This window comes from Nanorana parkeri, unplaced genomic scaffold, assembly GCF_000935625.1.
Source record: "Nanorana parkeri isolate BGI_ZX_2015 unplaced genomic scaffold, ASM93562v1 scaffold1454, whole genome shotgun sequence".
Taxonomy (NCBI): Eukaryota; Metazoa; Chordata; class Amphibia; order Anura; family Dicroglossidae; genus Nanorana; species Nanorana parkeri.
The window spans coordinates 18,531-34,194 of NW_017307722.1; the positions used below are offsets into that span (position 1 = coordinate 18,531).

The 15,664-nt window shown below is 43.1% G+C and overlaps 1 protein-coding gene across 1 annotated transcript in view; it reads left to right on the plus strand.

Annotated features, from left to right (window-relative positions):
• Positions 1 to 15,469, plus strand: part of NUPL2 (nucleoporin like 2) — a 15,621-nt gene extending 152 nt beyond the window's left edge. The window contains exons 2-7 of the mRNA XM_018570091.1: positions 1,363 to 1,612; positions 3,360 to 3,454; positions 6,686 to 6,762; positions 8,022 to 8,108; positions 9,389 to 9,467; positions 14,722 to 15,469. Of these exons, the coding sequence (XP_018425593.1) occupies positions 1,363 to 1,612; positions 3,360 to 3,454; positions 6,686 to 6,762; positions 8,022 to 8,108; positions 9,389 to 9,467; positions 14,722 to 15,449 (1,316 nt within the window). The 3' untranslated portion in view covers positions 15,450 to 15,469. The remainder of the gene's footprint in view (positions 1 to 1,362; positions 1,613 to 3,359; positions 3,455 to 6,685; positions 6,763 to 8,021; positions 8,109 to 9,388; positions 9,468 to 14,721) is intronic.
• The last annotated feature ends 195 nt before the right edge of the window (positions 15,470 to 15,664 follow it).

The window sequence follows — 15,664 nt, forward strand, 5'->3', positions numbered from 1 at the left end:
GAGGGGGGTCCAAGTGTTCTCTCCACAGAGGAGGAGAGGGGGTCCAAGTGTTCTCTCCACAGAGGAGAGGGGGGGGTCTCCGCGTTCCCTCTACAGAGGAGAGGGGGGTCTCCGCGTTCCCTCTACAGAGGAGAGGGGGGTCCCCGCGTCCCCTCTACAGAGGAGAGGGGGGTCCCCTCTACAGAGGAGAGGGGGGTCCCCTCTACAGAGGAGAGGGGGGTCCCCTCTACAGAGGAGAGGGGGGTCCCCTCTACAGAGGAGAGGGGGGTCCCCGCGTTCCCTCTACAGAGGAGAGGGGGGGTTGCCGCGTTCCCTCTACAGAGGAGGAGGTGACAGGTCATAGTGCTCTCAGAGTTGGGCCACAGTGTAGTAAAGAGCAGCAACCAGTAACTTGACCTGTTCCTGGTTGCTAGGACGCTGTTGGCTGCATAGCATCATTGGTTGCGAGGACACTGTCAGCTGCACTAACAATTTATTTCAGTGTCTTTGACACTCTTTATAAATTCCAGGGTGTCTTCTAAATGCCAAATTCATAAGGTCATGAGGAAGTTATCAGCTCACAGAATCAACAGGTATTCTTTTGCCCTTATTGCACAGAGATAACACAATACTGCCAATGGTATATTTAGCAGACCAAGAGGTAGCAGATAAGAGAGTTCCATTGTCAGGGTTTACATACACTTTAAGAGATACCAGCGCCCCTGCTATCTAATACATCCCGGTGTGTTTGATAGTGCTTCCCCGACACAGGCTGTAATTCCTTCTGATGCCCACTTCCTTACTAATGTGTTCTCTAGTAATGTAAAGTTGCCAATACAGCAAAAAGTATTAGAAAGCAGCAGCCCCAATATCTCTTAAACAACACAAAGATTTAACTCTCCACCCACCAGAGAGGAAAGGTTTTATTTTCATTTTTAGGTTGTCCATGTTTTATTTTAGTCTAGGCTCTCTCATTTTATGGGCTTTGTAAACTACCAGTACTGATGTATTCACAGCGTAAGGATGTGCTTGCATATGGTTTTGTATGTTGGTATGGGTTTAGATGAAGCACTGAGATCTTGAGGAATGCTGAATTACGTTTTTCTTGCTTAGAAGAACATCACATCAGAATACAGCATTGTACAGGAAACATAGATAGGAAAACTTCCTGTGCATCATAGATGAGAATGCATACAGAGACCAACACTTCACCACAGCGCCATCTACAGCTCAAAAGACATAAGTGTATGTGCTGTTGTATTCCCAACATTGTAATCTTGTTTGGCCATGGAAGAACTCTATGCATGCTTTGCAAACAAATCCTAGTTTTGGTCACAAGCATAAGATTCATACATTATATTTTTCCCTTTTTTTTTTTTAAAGCTGGTTCTAGACAATGGACATCACAAAATCAGAGATATGTGCAGCCTTCAAGTTTTTCCAAGTCTATGACATGGTCCAGGGATAACAGCCAGCCATCATTTCCATCTCATTCTGATTCCTATGATAACAGAAGCAGACAATATGATTCGGGGGCCTCTGCATCAAATTTCTCTTCCCAGAACCGGTTTTCAAATCTGTCCTCCCAGACTCATGCCAGAGAGACACAATCAGACAAAGATGGAAACCTCTTGTGAGTAGCGACATCATTTTGTTTTGTTTAAATTGTATATATTGTGTATTGTATATGACTTCAGCTAAGCGGCCTGTACTGTAATGCTTCTACTATTAATGAGCAAGTAGGGATGCACCGATACCAGTATCGGTATCGGTGCCAATACCGAGTATTTGGGTGAGTACTCGTACTCGCCCAAATGCTCCGATACCTAGCACGAGTACTTCCTGTATCAGGAAGCCAGGCAGCACATCATTACACGTTGCCCGGTTTCCTGATTGGCCAGGAAACTGCTCCATGCTCTCTCGTCACTTGTGATGAGAGAGCATGGAGCCGACTTCCCGGCCAATCAGGAAGCCGTGTAGCGTGCAATGATGCGCTGCCCGGCTTCCCGATTGGTCAGGAAGCTAGCAAATCCGGAATCCGGGTGCCGTGTAATGACGCAGCGCCCGGCATTCTGATTGGCCGGGAAGCCGGCGTCATGCTCCCTCGTCATCTCATGAATCATAATATTAAGAAAGTGACCTTAAAGCATTAGTTTGTATTGCTTTAGAAAAAATGTGACCTGTCCCTTTTAAGAAAAAGTATCGGTATTTGGTATCTGCGAGTACTTGATCAAAAGTATCGGTACTCGTACTTGGTCCTAAAAAAGTGGTATCGGTGCATCCCTATGAGCAAGTACGACTAAACCCAGATGGGCTCTACAGCATTAACATTTCACCATTTACTGACCTGTATGTAATAACTGATTGCTTGCTGTAGATGACTGGATTTTCCACATATTCACTATATGCTTCACTAGCTTATGAAAGGGCTATTTAAGTCCACGTGACAGCCCTAAGTCCACGTGACAGCCCTAAGTCCACGTGACAGCCCTAAGTCCACCTGAACGTTAGATGGCATGTGGAAGAGTAAACATTTCTGTCAGTTTGGGGTTTGTTTTGTTTTTTTGCCTCTTACCACATTGGGTACATTTTCCCTTTCGTCCTTTCCCTGTGACGCAAAGGTAGAGATGGCAATAAAACCATCGCCAGTAGTTCTAACCCTCCCCCGCTTTTATAAAAATGTGTTTTTTGTTTGTGCCCCCTTTGGATTTCCCATCATCTCCTGTCCTGACAAGAAGTGAGGGGAATTCTCCCCAGTAGGGACACAGATGGCAATCAAAACCTAGCCAGATTCTTTAACCGTTTCCTGCTTTAGCTGAAACAAAAAGAGTTTTGGCTGGAGTTTGGCCTTAAATGGTCCTAACCTTACTGCTCCTTTTGGGTTATTTTAATGTACGTCTAAAGCTGGCCATACACCTATAGATTATCTGCAGATTTTCTATGGTCAGGTGGAAAAAGTGCAACGGATTCCCTCATCTACGCTTTCCGTCTAGTATAGGATCACAAGGGACAGAGAAGTCTCCAGCAGCCGTCCATCTATTAGCTTGGAGAGCAGGGAGGAGAGGAATGGTTTAGCCTGCTGTATCTGTGTGTCGGTGGGGAAACACAGCTTACTAGCACACACAAGGGTGGCTCCTTTGCACCCTGCAAGGGAAAGGAGCCACCCTAAAACAGAATATCAGGGACGGTTTTCAGGGGACGGACTGATTTTGCAGGAAAATAAAACTTGAACATCAAGCAGCAGCATCCATTGTTAGTGATTTCATCAGCACTAGAAAACATTTTGACTTTAATATCAATTCACTGCCAGGGGGCAAGGGAGAGTTGGGATAATAAGGGTCAAGTAATAAACCTCTCATCATTTTTCATTCTTCATACAGTGAGGATATAAAACAGGACTTGGATGTCTGGGAATCTTCTGGGCAATGGATTTTCTCTGCCTATTGTGTCATCAAGGATCTCAGAAATTTAACAGGTATTCATTCTACTATATATTGCTTCAGTTTTTTTCCTAGTTCATAAGACGCTTTCTTTTTCATATACAGAACCTTTGTGGACCACTAAGTTCTTCACTAACCAATAAATCCCCTTTCAGAATAGTTCACTTGTATTAGGGATGCACCGATACTGGTATTTCGGTATCGATTATTATTTTTTTCCCCGGTATTCGCCGATACTGTGTACCAGAAGTCCCATTCAGGAAGCCAGGCGACACGTAATGACCTGCCATCTACTATTCCTGATTAGCCGGGCAGCGCGTAAAGACTCGCCACCCGGCTTCCTGATTAGCAGGGAAGCCGTCCCCATGCTTCTGGTCACTAGGTGACGAGAAAGCATGGAGCCGGCTTTCTGGCCAATCAGAAAGCCGGGTGCTGCGTCATTACATGGCGCCTGGCTTCCTGATTGGTCGGAAGCTTGCCAATGCTTCCTGATTGGCGGGGAAGCCGGCTCCATGCTCTCTCGTCACAAGTGATGATGACATGCTGGCCGGCTTCCTGATACCGGAAGTATCGGGCTAGGCATCAGAGCATTTGGGCGAGTACGAGTACTCGGGATTATCACCGATAGATATCCGATACTAGTATCGGTGCATCCCTAACTTGTACTTAAACTGATCTATAAAAGCCAAGGTTGCCACCATTACTAAGAAAGCCTCTTCCACTGGTCCCTCTAATGATGAATCTATGACTTGACATGGGGCTAAGCCCTCAGTATCCAATAAGGCTTCTTTCATTCATTGGTATTGTGAGCAGATACCGGCTCAAGCAAAACATACTTATTGCGACGTTTCGGGGTCACGTAGGATCCCCTTCATCAGGCAGAATGAGTGAAATTGCAATTAGGAAAGTACAGATCTATATACACACCAATAAATGTGAGCAAACCAATGCTAGAGTCTGCTGTGTCCCCGTGATGTCACAATGACGTCATTCTCCCGCCAGAATTCAGTACATGATTCAGTGAATCATGTAGAAGCAGATACATACAAACAGTGCAATTACAGTAGTATGGTTATAACATAAAATCATCCCGTACCTGAGGAGCATGAAATGTAGCATCGGATGCTGAAAGCTCGAGTGATAACGGCTGTGCTGCAGCAGCTGTCCATCCAGACGTGCCGTTTGGCAGTGGTTTGCCGCTGTCAGGCTCCCGGCCGCCTGCCTGGTTATGCCCACACCTATATCTGCTAATAGGGGAGGCTGCACACGTCAATGTTACGAGGACTCAGCCACACCTTTCCGCTGGGGAAACGTACAGTGACTGGCCGCACACACCCAATTGGGCATGGAGCCGGCCACGTCACTGGTTACAATGGCAGCGGTGGGACACTCCTGTCAGAGCCGGCACTGTGTAAAGGACACCGCTGGTTGCTGTAAGGGTACGCACAGTGCAATCATTATCATTATTGCCCACATACGTGATATCGTTGTGACATCACAGGGACACAGCAGACTCTAGGATTGGTTTGCTCACGTGTGTGTGTGTGTGTGTGTGTGTGTGTGTGTGTGTGTGTGTGTGTGTGTGTGTGAGACAAACACCTGAGCACACTGGCTGATTGATGCATTTCGGACATAGGGCTATAGGGAAAAGACTATTTCTAAAAAGATTAAATCTGCCCTAAGAACACCACGGGAAAGACTGCTACAGTACAAAGAGAAGAAAAACCAAACCAGGACCCCTCTTGTAGTTACCTACAACCCTACTCTAGAGGTAATACGCAAAATAATCAAAGATCTACAGCCAGTACTCTCAGAAGACCCCATACTTAAAGAAATATTCCCTCAGCCCCCAATACTAGCATTCAAGCAACCACTGAACCTGAGAAGAAAATTGGTACGCAGTAAGCTGACCCCAGAACAGGCGCTTACACAGAATGGCACAGTACAATGCAATAAACCCCGCTGCAAACTTTGCCAACATATATGTGACAGAAATACAGCGAGTCACAATAACAAAGCGTACACCATTAAGGGGTCATACTCATGCACATCTGCTAACGTGGTGTACATGATACAGTGTTCAGCATGTGACAAAGGCTGTTACATTGGGGAAACTGGCCTTAAGCTGCAGCTCAGGATGAACCTACACAGGCGCTCGATCAAGAACCACAAAGAGGATGAATAGTGCACTCCAGTAGGACATCACTTCTCCCAGAAGGATCACTCCATCCAAAACCTCAAAATTAAAGTACTAAAAGGGAATTTTAAAAACTCTCATAAAAGGAAAACATTTGAGATGAAAATGATTTTACATTTCAATGCCATAAAGGAGGAGGGACTTAATGTGGATTCTGGTTTTCTGACACACTGCCAGAACTTTTTTGAATCTACAGAACATCCCAATATTCATGTATGTGGTATATCTCTGATCTGTTTAGGGTTTATTTGTCATCCTACGTTTATTTTTTCTGTCTTTTGATTATCAGGAGGCATTTTTTACTCCCAGGTCTAACATTTATGACACCCCACTAACCCCCTCCCCCCTTCTCTAACAGCTTTCTCCTGTCTTAACTGACAAACTGTCATGTTGCTTAGTATTGCTTCTGATGAAGGGGATCCTGCGTGACCCCCAAAAAGTCGCAATAAGTATATTTTGCATGCACGTCATTAAATAGACGTATTCTATCCTTGGAGTGACGGTGTCCATATTTTTCTGTATTACTCGACTACCGATGCACCAACCTTACATTCAATGGATGAGCGGTCAGGAGTGCAAACATGGACTGTTACTGGCTCAAGCAGGCGCGGAGTAGTCCAGATGTCAGGCAAGTTGAGCCCTCAGGCCCCGTTCACATGTAGCGACTTATCGCGCGATTTCCGCCGCGATATCGCGCATTTTTGCCGCGTGATATCGCGAGAAGTCGCCGGCTTATGATAGTCAATGGAGCTGTCTTAGCTCCATGTCACGGTCGCAAGTCGCTTCTACCGGACCCTTTTTTTCTATGGAGCCCGACGGAGAAGGTCGCGCTACCGTCGCTGGAACGTCGCCCCGAAAGACGCGCTATCCCGGCCGCTGCAAAGGTATGTCGCTACATGTAAACGGGGTCTTAGTAACAAAGTAAAATTGTGATCGTTGAACTTCAAGGCAGCTCTAGCTTTCCATTTGTTTTTATGGCTTGTTGTGTATAGCGAGGTTTTATCTTTTTGTTTGTTTTTCATCTTTTTTGTGTTTTTTAATATATTTTTTTCTGTTCTGTATGTTGCAGGGTTTGCAGACATTTCTCCAGAAGAATTGCGTCTGGAATGTTATACAGCACGGGACTCTGGAAATATGCAGAACTATGTAAATGTCCTAATTTTGTCAGATTTGGGGGGACTATGTACAGGCAGCTTTTTTTTTATCTCTTCTTAATGTGATCTGTATATGTGAAGAATCTTAAACAATTCAAACATACGTTGACAGAACATGCAGTAAAGCTGTCAGTGATTCACAATGTGAAAACTATGACTGACATCTAGGTATCTAACAGTATAAGGCAGTCATTTACAAGTTGAGTGTAGGCAAAAAGATTTCAGTTATGGGTGGGCACTGGGAATTTCTGTAACCTCTTCCATTATGTTCTCCTCTCTATTAATGTCTTGCTGTACATTTTTCCTGACCTGCAACCTGGGTATAAACCACACCACAGAGAGACGCCTTTATAGCAGCTATGGCAGGCAAGATAAAATCACACATTAGCTCGTATCTGTACCATATAACCGCTTGAATTCTGTCCCAGTCCTGCTGACTCATCTGAAATTTGAGCAGTGTGTGGCCCTGCCGGCACCCCTCTGTTTGACAAAACTCAATCTTTCAATCAACTTTTGTCAAAGGATCTAAGCTGAAAACTGTTGGCTGAACAGCATCTGCGTCCAGTCAGCTGCGGTCACTGTTTGTGTACAGTGGTGTAGTGGTTAGCACTTCTTCTAGGGTGGGTCACTTCTGCCACTGGGGGTCCCTGGTTCCAATCCACGTCGGGACACTGTCTGCAAGGACTTTGCATGTTCTCCTTGTGCTTGTGTGGGTTTCCTCCCACACGCCGAAGACATGCTGTTAGGTTAATTGGCTCCTGTCTAAATTGGCCCTGTATGCATGTGAGATAAGAACCTTAGATTGTAAGCTCCTTGAGGGCAGGGACTGATGTGAAGTGCTACACACATTGATAGCACTATATAAATACCTGTAATAAATACATCTGACAGTGGTGGGCAACAGCTTTTGGAATAGAATAGCCTGGCAGGGGAGATTGCCCCATCCACAATATTTAGCATGGGTGGGGGAATTGAGCTTCGGTTTTTCCTTTCTTTCCTTCTTTCTTTCTTTCTTTCTTTCTTTCTTTCTTTTCTTCTTTCCTTCTTTCTTTCTTTCTTTCTTTTCCTCTTTCCCTCCCTTCCTTCCTCCTCCTCGGGGAACTGTCATCTGTACAGCTACTTTTCGCTCACTGAGCAGTATTTCATTCCGAGATCTTATTTTATTTATATATTTGTGTTTGAATGAGTGTCCTTGTAGCTGTTTTATTGTACACCAGTATCCACATGACTCATTTGTTATTCTTTTGGTAGGTGAATTCAGTACAGCAACTGGCCAGCCAGTGGAAACAGAGAATACATACGATTAGGAACACAAATATTTCACCTCAAGCTGCCCTGGTAAGTCTAAATTCAGGTGGTATCATGTGATGTCTGTCTGCAGAAACACAGCTGCTCTTACAAGAGTACTTGACAGTATGTTGTAAACTCTATGTGCCATGTCCATCCAAACGTCAGCGTTTGTTATCTGTCTTTTTTTTATAACTCTCGGGGAGGGGGGAGAATTTCTATAGAGCTGAAGTGTAGTATTTGTTTTACTGCTACACAGCACACTTTGCACCATCCATGGAACATACATGTAAAAGTATATATTGCAGCTGTAATTGCTGCTGCTGTCAAAATCTGACCACCGGACATGTTGTTCAGAGGTGAAATAGAGAGATACAAAGTAACATTGTTTCATCTGACGAAAAAAAAACCTTTATTTAATTTGCAGATAACTTTCCAATGCATTGCGCCATCATCAAAGTTTTAGTGTCCTTTTAGTGTACTTTAAAAAAAAAATCTTTTACTTATATTACTTAGGAGATTGATTACAGCGCCACAGTCTCAAGGTGCCCATACACTGCACGATTATCGTACGATGATCGTATGCGATCGGTTTTTCGTACGATAATCGAGCAGTGTGAACGGAGACGTGCGACCGCTTCTACTGTACGGTCGCACGTCTTCTGTCGAACCAGCATGTTCGAAAACCAGCCGGGAATCGTACGATTCTCGGCTGGTTAGAACGGTGCTCGGAAGATAAATGCTGAACGGGCCGGTGTGCACACGCGCACACTGCCCGTTCAGCATTGCGGTCATCGGAAGCCCGCCCCTCAGGGGGGCGGGCTTGCGATGATCGAGAGTGCGATCTGCCTGTCCAAGATCCCTTTACAACCATCGCAAGACTAAAGTCTTGCGATGGTTGTAGAGTGTATGGCCACCTTCAGTGATCACACCGAGCAGGTGAAGAACGTACGTTCTTCATCTGCTCTATGGTGAGCTCCTATGCTGTGGTCACGGGTCCCCCAGAGGAGCGGGGGACCCCGAAAACCACGGCGACACACACACACCAGCATTTGCCTCTGCGCACCATTCAAGTCTCTGCTCTTGCTGTCTTGTTTTAGAGACCCTTTTTTCTCATTCTTTGATTTAAGACCTGCATACAGAATTATGATGTAGCTCCCTTTTGTTCGCTTCCTTGTGACAGTGGCATCCTGTAGATGGCAGTATAACACAACGTTTTAAGACTTCCTGTGTCCCTCAATGGTCTCCAAGAAAATGATTTTATGATGAGTACAAAAATGCTTTTTTCCAGTTACCACTTTTTTTTTAATTCTTGGTCTATTGTTCCTCAGATGAACGAGCTCACCAAGCCTGCGACTGGCTCAGTTCCTGTGTTTGGAGGAGATCAAAACTCTGCCTTTTCCACTACAAGTAAGTTTCTATTGTGGTTATACAGGTGATACATTTTTGTCTATGAATACATAACGATTACAGATCCCATAAAGGAAATGCCAGTAGGCCAGTGTATACATTGTTTACTGTTTGTGGTATCAGATGGATAGACATATCAGCTTTACTTGGGGGCACCCCATTGAGCACTAAAGTTGCCATATGTTAGTTTTATAGCTTTATTAAATAGGCATGGTGCTTTTGGATACAGGGATTTTATGTACCAATTAAATTTGAAAAAAATTATAAGCTACTAAAAACTCTATTTATTGCCCTGTAAAAAAAACAAATATATCTTTCAGCCAAATCTACTAATATGCATTTAGTTATAAACTAATCTAAGACCTTAACTAACAAAAGTACCCAAACTATTAACAAAAATGTATCTAATTTGTGTATCACTCGGCTGAAGATCCTCAAATCATCTCTGAATTGGTGCTGAAACTGTCCTACCTAAGTAGCCACTGCTCCAAGCTCACTCCTGTGATGGACTACAATCTCATGTTTAGTTTACTAACTTGTATTGAAAAATAGTCCATCACAGGAGTGAGCTTGGAGCGGTGACTACTTTACAACACACACAGGGACCATGGGGAACAAAAGTAGTCATCCCCCAGAAGGAAGGACAGTGTCAGCAGGAATTCAGAGATGATTTGAAGATTTACAGCCAAGTGATATACAAATAAGCTAAATTTTTGTTAATAAGGTACTTGAATGTATTTTTTAAGATTTAGCTCCTGAGTTTAGTGTCACTTTAAACCTAACATATAGCATTAATGCACCCTTAACCCCTTTCACTGCCACCGACGTATGGCATTCGACGGAACACAACCGCTTGGAGCTAGCCACTTCTGCCATAAGTTGGTGGCTTTCACCCTTCTACTATAAGCTCATGGTTGCTAAAGCGACCATGTACTTATATGAAAAAGGTTCCCCTGTGAAGTAATGGCTGTCATCAGCAGCTGAAAAGCTGCTGATTGCAGCTATTAACAAAAATTTCTGTGCACGTTCCACACCCCGCCCCCCCTGCTGCCACCGGCATCTGACAGCTTCCCCTCCCCGCCTGGAGCCGCTCCATGCTTCTCCTCTGATCCCCGCTGCTCTTCCCCGCCTTTATGGGTTGAGGCAGCGGGGATCCGAGGAGCGATGGACTGCAACCGGAGGGGGCGGGACCAGCACTGTGTCCCCAGTTATGAATGAACAGGAAGTGCTTTAATCACTTCTTGTTCATTCATGAATTTCTGAATGGGCAGAGGCAGCTCAGTACAGAGGCTTCTAGCCATTCATAACTGGTTGATCGGAAATGTTTCACTATCACCAGTTTGCGAATAAACAGGAAGCCTCTGTACTGAGTGCTTTTCCTTCATTTAGAACAGAGGCAGCAGAAAAAAAGATTGAGGACTCAATGTATTTTTCTATTTCAAAAGGGAAATGTTTGGACCCCTGATATTTCCCTGAAGCACCCCAACATTAAAAAAAATTAAATAATAATAATAAAAGAATAAATGTAAGTAAAAATAAACACAACACACACACACAGATAACATACATGTGCACCATATTGTGGCGTACGCCATGCACATACGCTGTGGTGCATTGTTAGAACGCATCGCAGTGCTTGATTTATTTATTTTTTAAATAACATTAATTTAGCTGTGTGTCTGCGCAGAGCATAGCAAAGCGTTGACGCATTGCTGTGCGTTAAGATACGCTGTGTTGCGATTAAATGTAAGCCTGTATCATTTTATCACAACACACACACCAACACAGCGCACAAATGATTTTTAACATAAGTCACTTATTTACAATTTTGGTTACTTTTATTTTTTACCGTTTCACAAAAAGGCGCAATTTTAAAATGTACAAATATTTGTTATGAACTCAATACAGTTTTAGATTTAGTCAGAAAAGTATTTTTTGGAGCACTGATACTGATTCCAGTGTGCTTTTATCCATTTAATTGTGTATTTTTAGCGGTTTAATATTGATTTAGATAAATATTTGCGCAATTATCGCAGGATCTACAAAATTAGTAGCACCATCTTTTGATTCTACCAGGCCTGTGCTTTCAGGAAATGTATTGTTTGGGGGGTATTTGCAAACTCTAAAAGCTGCATTCCGGATGGCTTGGCAGAGAAAGGGTTATATTAAAGCATAACTCCAGCCAGATTTTTTTTTTATTATTATTAATAGAGTGGAAAATGTTAGAACCTCTTTTAGGTTATTGCTGTCCAGTTTACTTATCTGCCTGAAACTAGGACTAGAAACAAGTAACCAGGACAGGAAAGCACACACACAAATTAAAAACTGACTGGGATTCTAACCTTGACCCAGATGGAGAGATGGGAACACTCCCTACTGCTGTTTTTTTAACGCTTCCTCACTCTGGTGCAGAGGTTTTGGCTGGAGTCGGAAAGCACTTGTGGTCATGTGCAAGCAAACAAAGCATACTTGTTTTTTTTTTTATTCCTAAGCCAATGGGTTCCATTGTTCTGCCAAGCGGCAGGAAACCTTACAGGTGCCGGAGGTGTACACTAAATATGCAGTAGTTAGTGTGCGAGTTAAGAAAATTGCTAGAAAAAAAAGTGAAAATGGTTTTATGGCAGAATAGACATACCAAGTCTAGTCTATCCATAAACTCTTCCTCCTAGCAACTGGTTTTCAACTTAAAGGAGAACTATGGGGTCAGTGTTTTTCCCCATAGTTCTCCTTAGGGTAACGGGAGGACACAAACTAGCATCCTCCCGTAGTTCTGCTTTAGGCCCCATTCACACCGGGGGCGGTTCAGCCGCATGGATCCGCCGACATGAACGATCCCATACATTGCTATGGGGACTGTTCATGCGATCCGAACCGCCCCCCCGCCCGAACTGTTCCCTGCACTATTTTTGCCGTGCTGATCAGGGTGTTTTTAATTGCGTTTCAGCTCTGAAACGCAATTAAAAACTCCCCAAACCTCCCTTGTGAGATAAGCACGGTAGCCACACTGATCCGCAACCGCCTGGTGTGAATAGGCTCTTAATAAAGCAACAAAGTGCAATAATCTAGTCAGGGAATAATGTAACTTAAGTGGTGGGAAGTGATGGTGAGTTATATGACCTTGCATACAGTCTTATAGTTGGATTGCTGGCCTGGCTTGGCTGTTGAGATGGCTTGTGTAAAAAAAATATAAAAAAATAAAAAGTCAGAATTTTAGTATAAATATTAACGCAGAACTCTGGGGGAAATTCTCCTTCACCCTTCCATTGGGGCTACCCCCACACTGCAAAAGATAAGTGCTCGTTTTTATCTAGGCTTAAAAATGTTATACTCGCCTAATCCTCCGACATGGCTTGCTCTAAAACTGGTCCCTTCTGCCTGTCTCCTCTGCTGCAGCGACGGTATGTTCCATGGCGTCCTCACATCCAATACACCGTGTATAGAATGTGATGACCCTAGGATTCTCAGACCACTGCAGCTCAGGGGAGCGAGGTGGAAGAGATCGATCTAAGAGCAAGTATAACTTTTGATATTTTTGAACTTGGACAAAAACGAGCACTTAACCCTTGCAGTGCGGGGGTAGTCCCACTGCAAGGATGAAGGATCATTTTTTCCCAGACTTTGAATTTAAAATGATCATCACTAAACCTATCAATATGTAAAACCCTAAGAAATGAAAGATCTTAATAGGTCATTCTAAATTCAACCCTTGTTCCTCCAATGACTATAAATCCCTTCAAGATATTGTGTGTCACACATACTGTATGTGAACCACATGTATGCAAAAGTACATAAACAAACGGGCAATAAGTGCAATCCAAACACATGTAAAATGTGGATTCCAATAGCAACTGCTATTACAAAGAGTATAGTCCAGGTAAGTGCTGTATCCAGTAAAAACCATCCATCCATCCAGGCAGCGCAGTGTCCAATAACAAACTAATCATCCCCAGAAAATATGAACTATGCTGTCACCAGGATGCTCTTGGTGCTTTTTAACCCCTCCGTGCCCCCTTAGTTAGAATAGCCTTACCAGATACAAATGACCTTTTAAATCATAAAAAAAATCTTATAGCACATTCCCCAAAAGGCAATGTACACCACCTCCTTCAGCCAATCCATCCTCCTCCGGGGGGCTTTTAATCATCAGTGATCCATATTGGTGCATGGAAACCAAGAGGAGAAAAAAGAATCTCCAAAGTGTAAACATTCTTTCCTTTTTAAAAAATAAAAACATAAACATTTATGTATATTAAAGGAGAACTATGAGATGAGTGATTTCCACTCACCTCCAAGTAGGACAACTTGTTGCATTAGCTGGTGCAGCAACAGAATATTGTAAATGTTTATTATCTATATTATTATTAAAGGAGAACTATGAGATGAGTGATTTCCACTCACCTCCAAGTAGGACAACTTGTTGCATTAGCTGGTGCAGCAACAGAATATTGTAAATGTTTATTATCTATATTATTATTAAAGGAGAACTATGAGATGAGTGATTTCCACTCACCTCCAAGTAGGACAACTTGTTGCATTAGCTGGTGCAGCAACAGAATATTGTAAATGTTTATTATCTATATTATTATTAAAGGAGAACTATGAGATGAGTGATTTCCACTCACCTCCAAGTAGGACAACTTGTTGCATTAGCTGGTGCAGCAACAGAATATTGTAAATGTTTATTATCTATATTATTATTAAAGGAGAACTATGAGATGAGTGATTTCCACTCACCTCCAAGTAGGACAACTTGTTGCATTAGCTGGTGCAGCAACAGAATATTGTAAATGTTTATTATCTATATTATTATTAAAGGAGAACTATGGGGAGAAACACTGACCCCATAGTTCTCCTTTAATAATAATATAGATAATAAACATTTACAATATTCTGTTGCTGCACCAGCTAATGCAACAAGTTGTCCTACTTGTCTGTTCTCTCCTTGAGCTTCTGAGCTGTACATCACTGACCCCGCTTAACACGGCTTTTATCTCCTTCTCTTTGTATATTTTATATATAATATTTACTATACACTACTTCTTATAAACCTGAAAAATAACATGGCCTAGAACAGGTCGGCTCTCCTGTATAAATGTTATCAGCTGCCACAGTAACCAATCAGGTTCTTTATTTTCTCGGAACATAAAAAACAAGTAATCTGATTGGTCACTAAAGGTAAGTTGTTATCTTTTGTGACAAACCTTTATACCCTTGTATACAAATCCATCTCGTATCTTTTTTTTTTTTCTTGCAGTCTCTTCCACCAGCAATGCAGCTCCGTCTGCCAATAATTTCAGCTTCAAGCCGGATTCTCAGTACACCGCACCTAGTGCAGGGCCTGTTTCCAGTACTTCAGTATTTGGCAGCAAACCAGCAACTGGTTTCAGCAATGCAGTGACAGGATCAGCGGCTTCATTTACTTTTGCAGTAACCACGGCTTCAGATGGAGCGTCATCTCTCTTTGGGAATCCAAATGCAGTGACGGCTGCTACATTTTCCTTTGCCCCAACCACATCTTCAGGTGTTGGAGCATCTGCTTTTTCTGGGTTTACCACAGCCACAACTGCTCTGCCTGCAAGTACATCTTCTGCCATCACATCTGTCTTTGGAGGGACAACAGGGGTGTCTGATTTCGGGCAAAGTGCACCATCAGTCTTTGGAAGTGTCCCAAGTAATTCTGGCTTTGGCGTTCCTGCTGGTAATACAGTGACATCAGGTTTTGGGGGAAAGACGAGTGCTGTATCCGAATTATTCAGAACTGGTGCTGCAAGCTCCGCCACTACTGCGCCATTTGGACAATTACCAGCTGTGTCCGTAAGCCGTATGCCAAGTGTGACCGCAGAAGCCAGCAGTGAAAATCCCATTTTCACAGCTCGGGCTGAGCTCACTGACAAAGAACTCTCACAGTTTGAAGCCATCAAGTTTACAATAGGGAACATTCCCCTGCGCCCTCCACCTGCAAATCTTTTAGCTGTAAAGTAAAGCAAACCTGTTATTGATGTGCTGAAGTATATTTTCTGTATAAATAACAAATATTTTCATACCTTTCTTTATTTTTTCTATAAAATGAGCGGTGACGTTACCAACATCAAGTTATAGTATGTCTTAGAGCTGCAGCTAACGATTATTTTCAAAATCGATTAGCCGATTACTAAAGGCAAAACTCCTTTTTTTTTAGCTTTGAGTAGAGAGGGTTA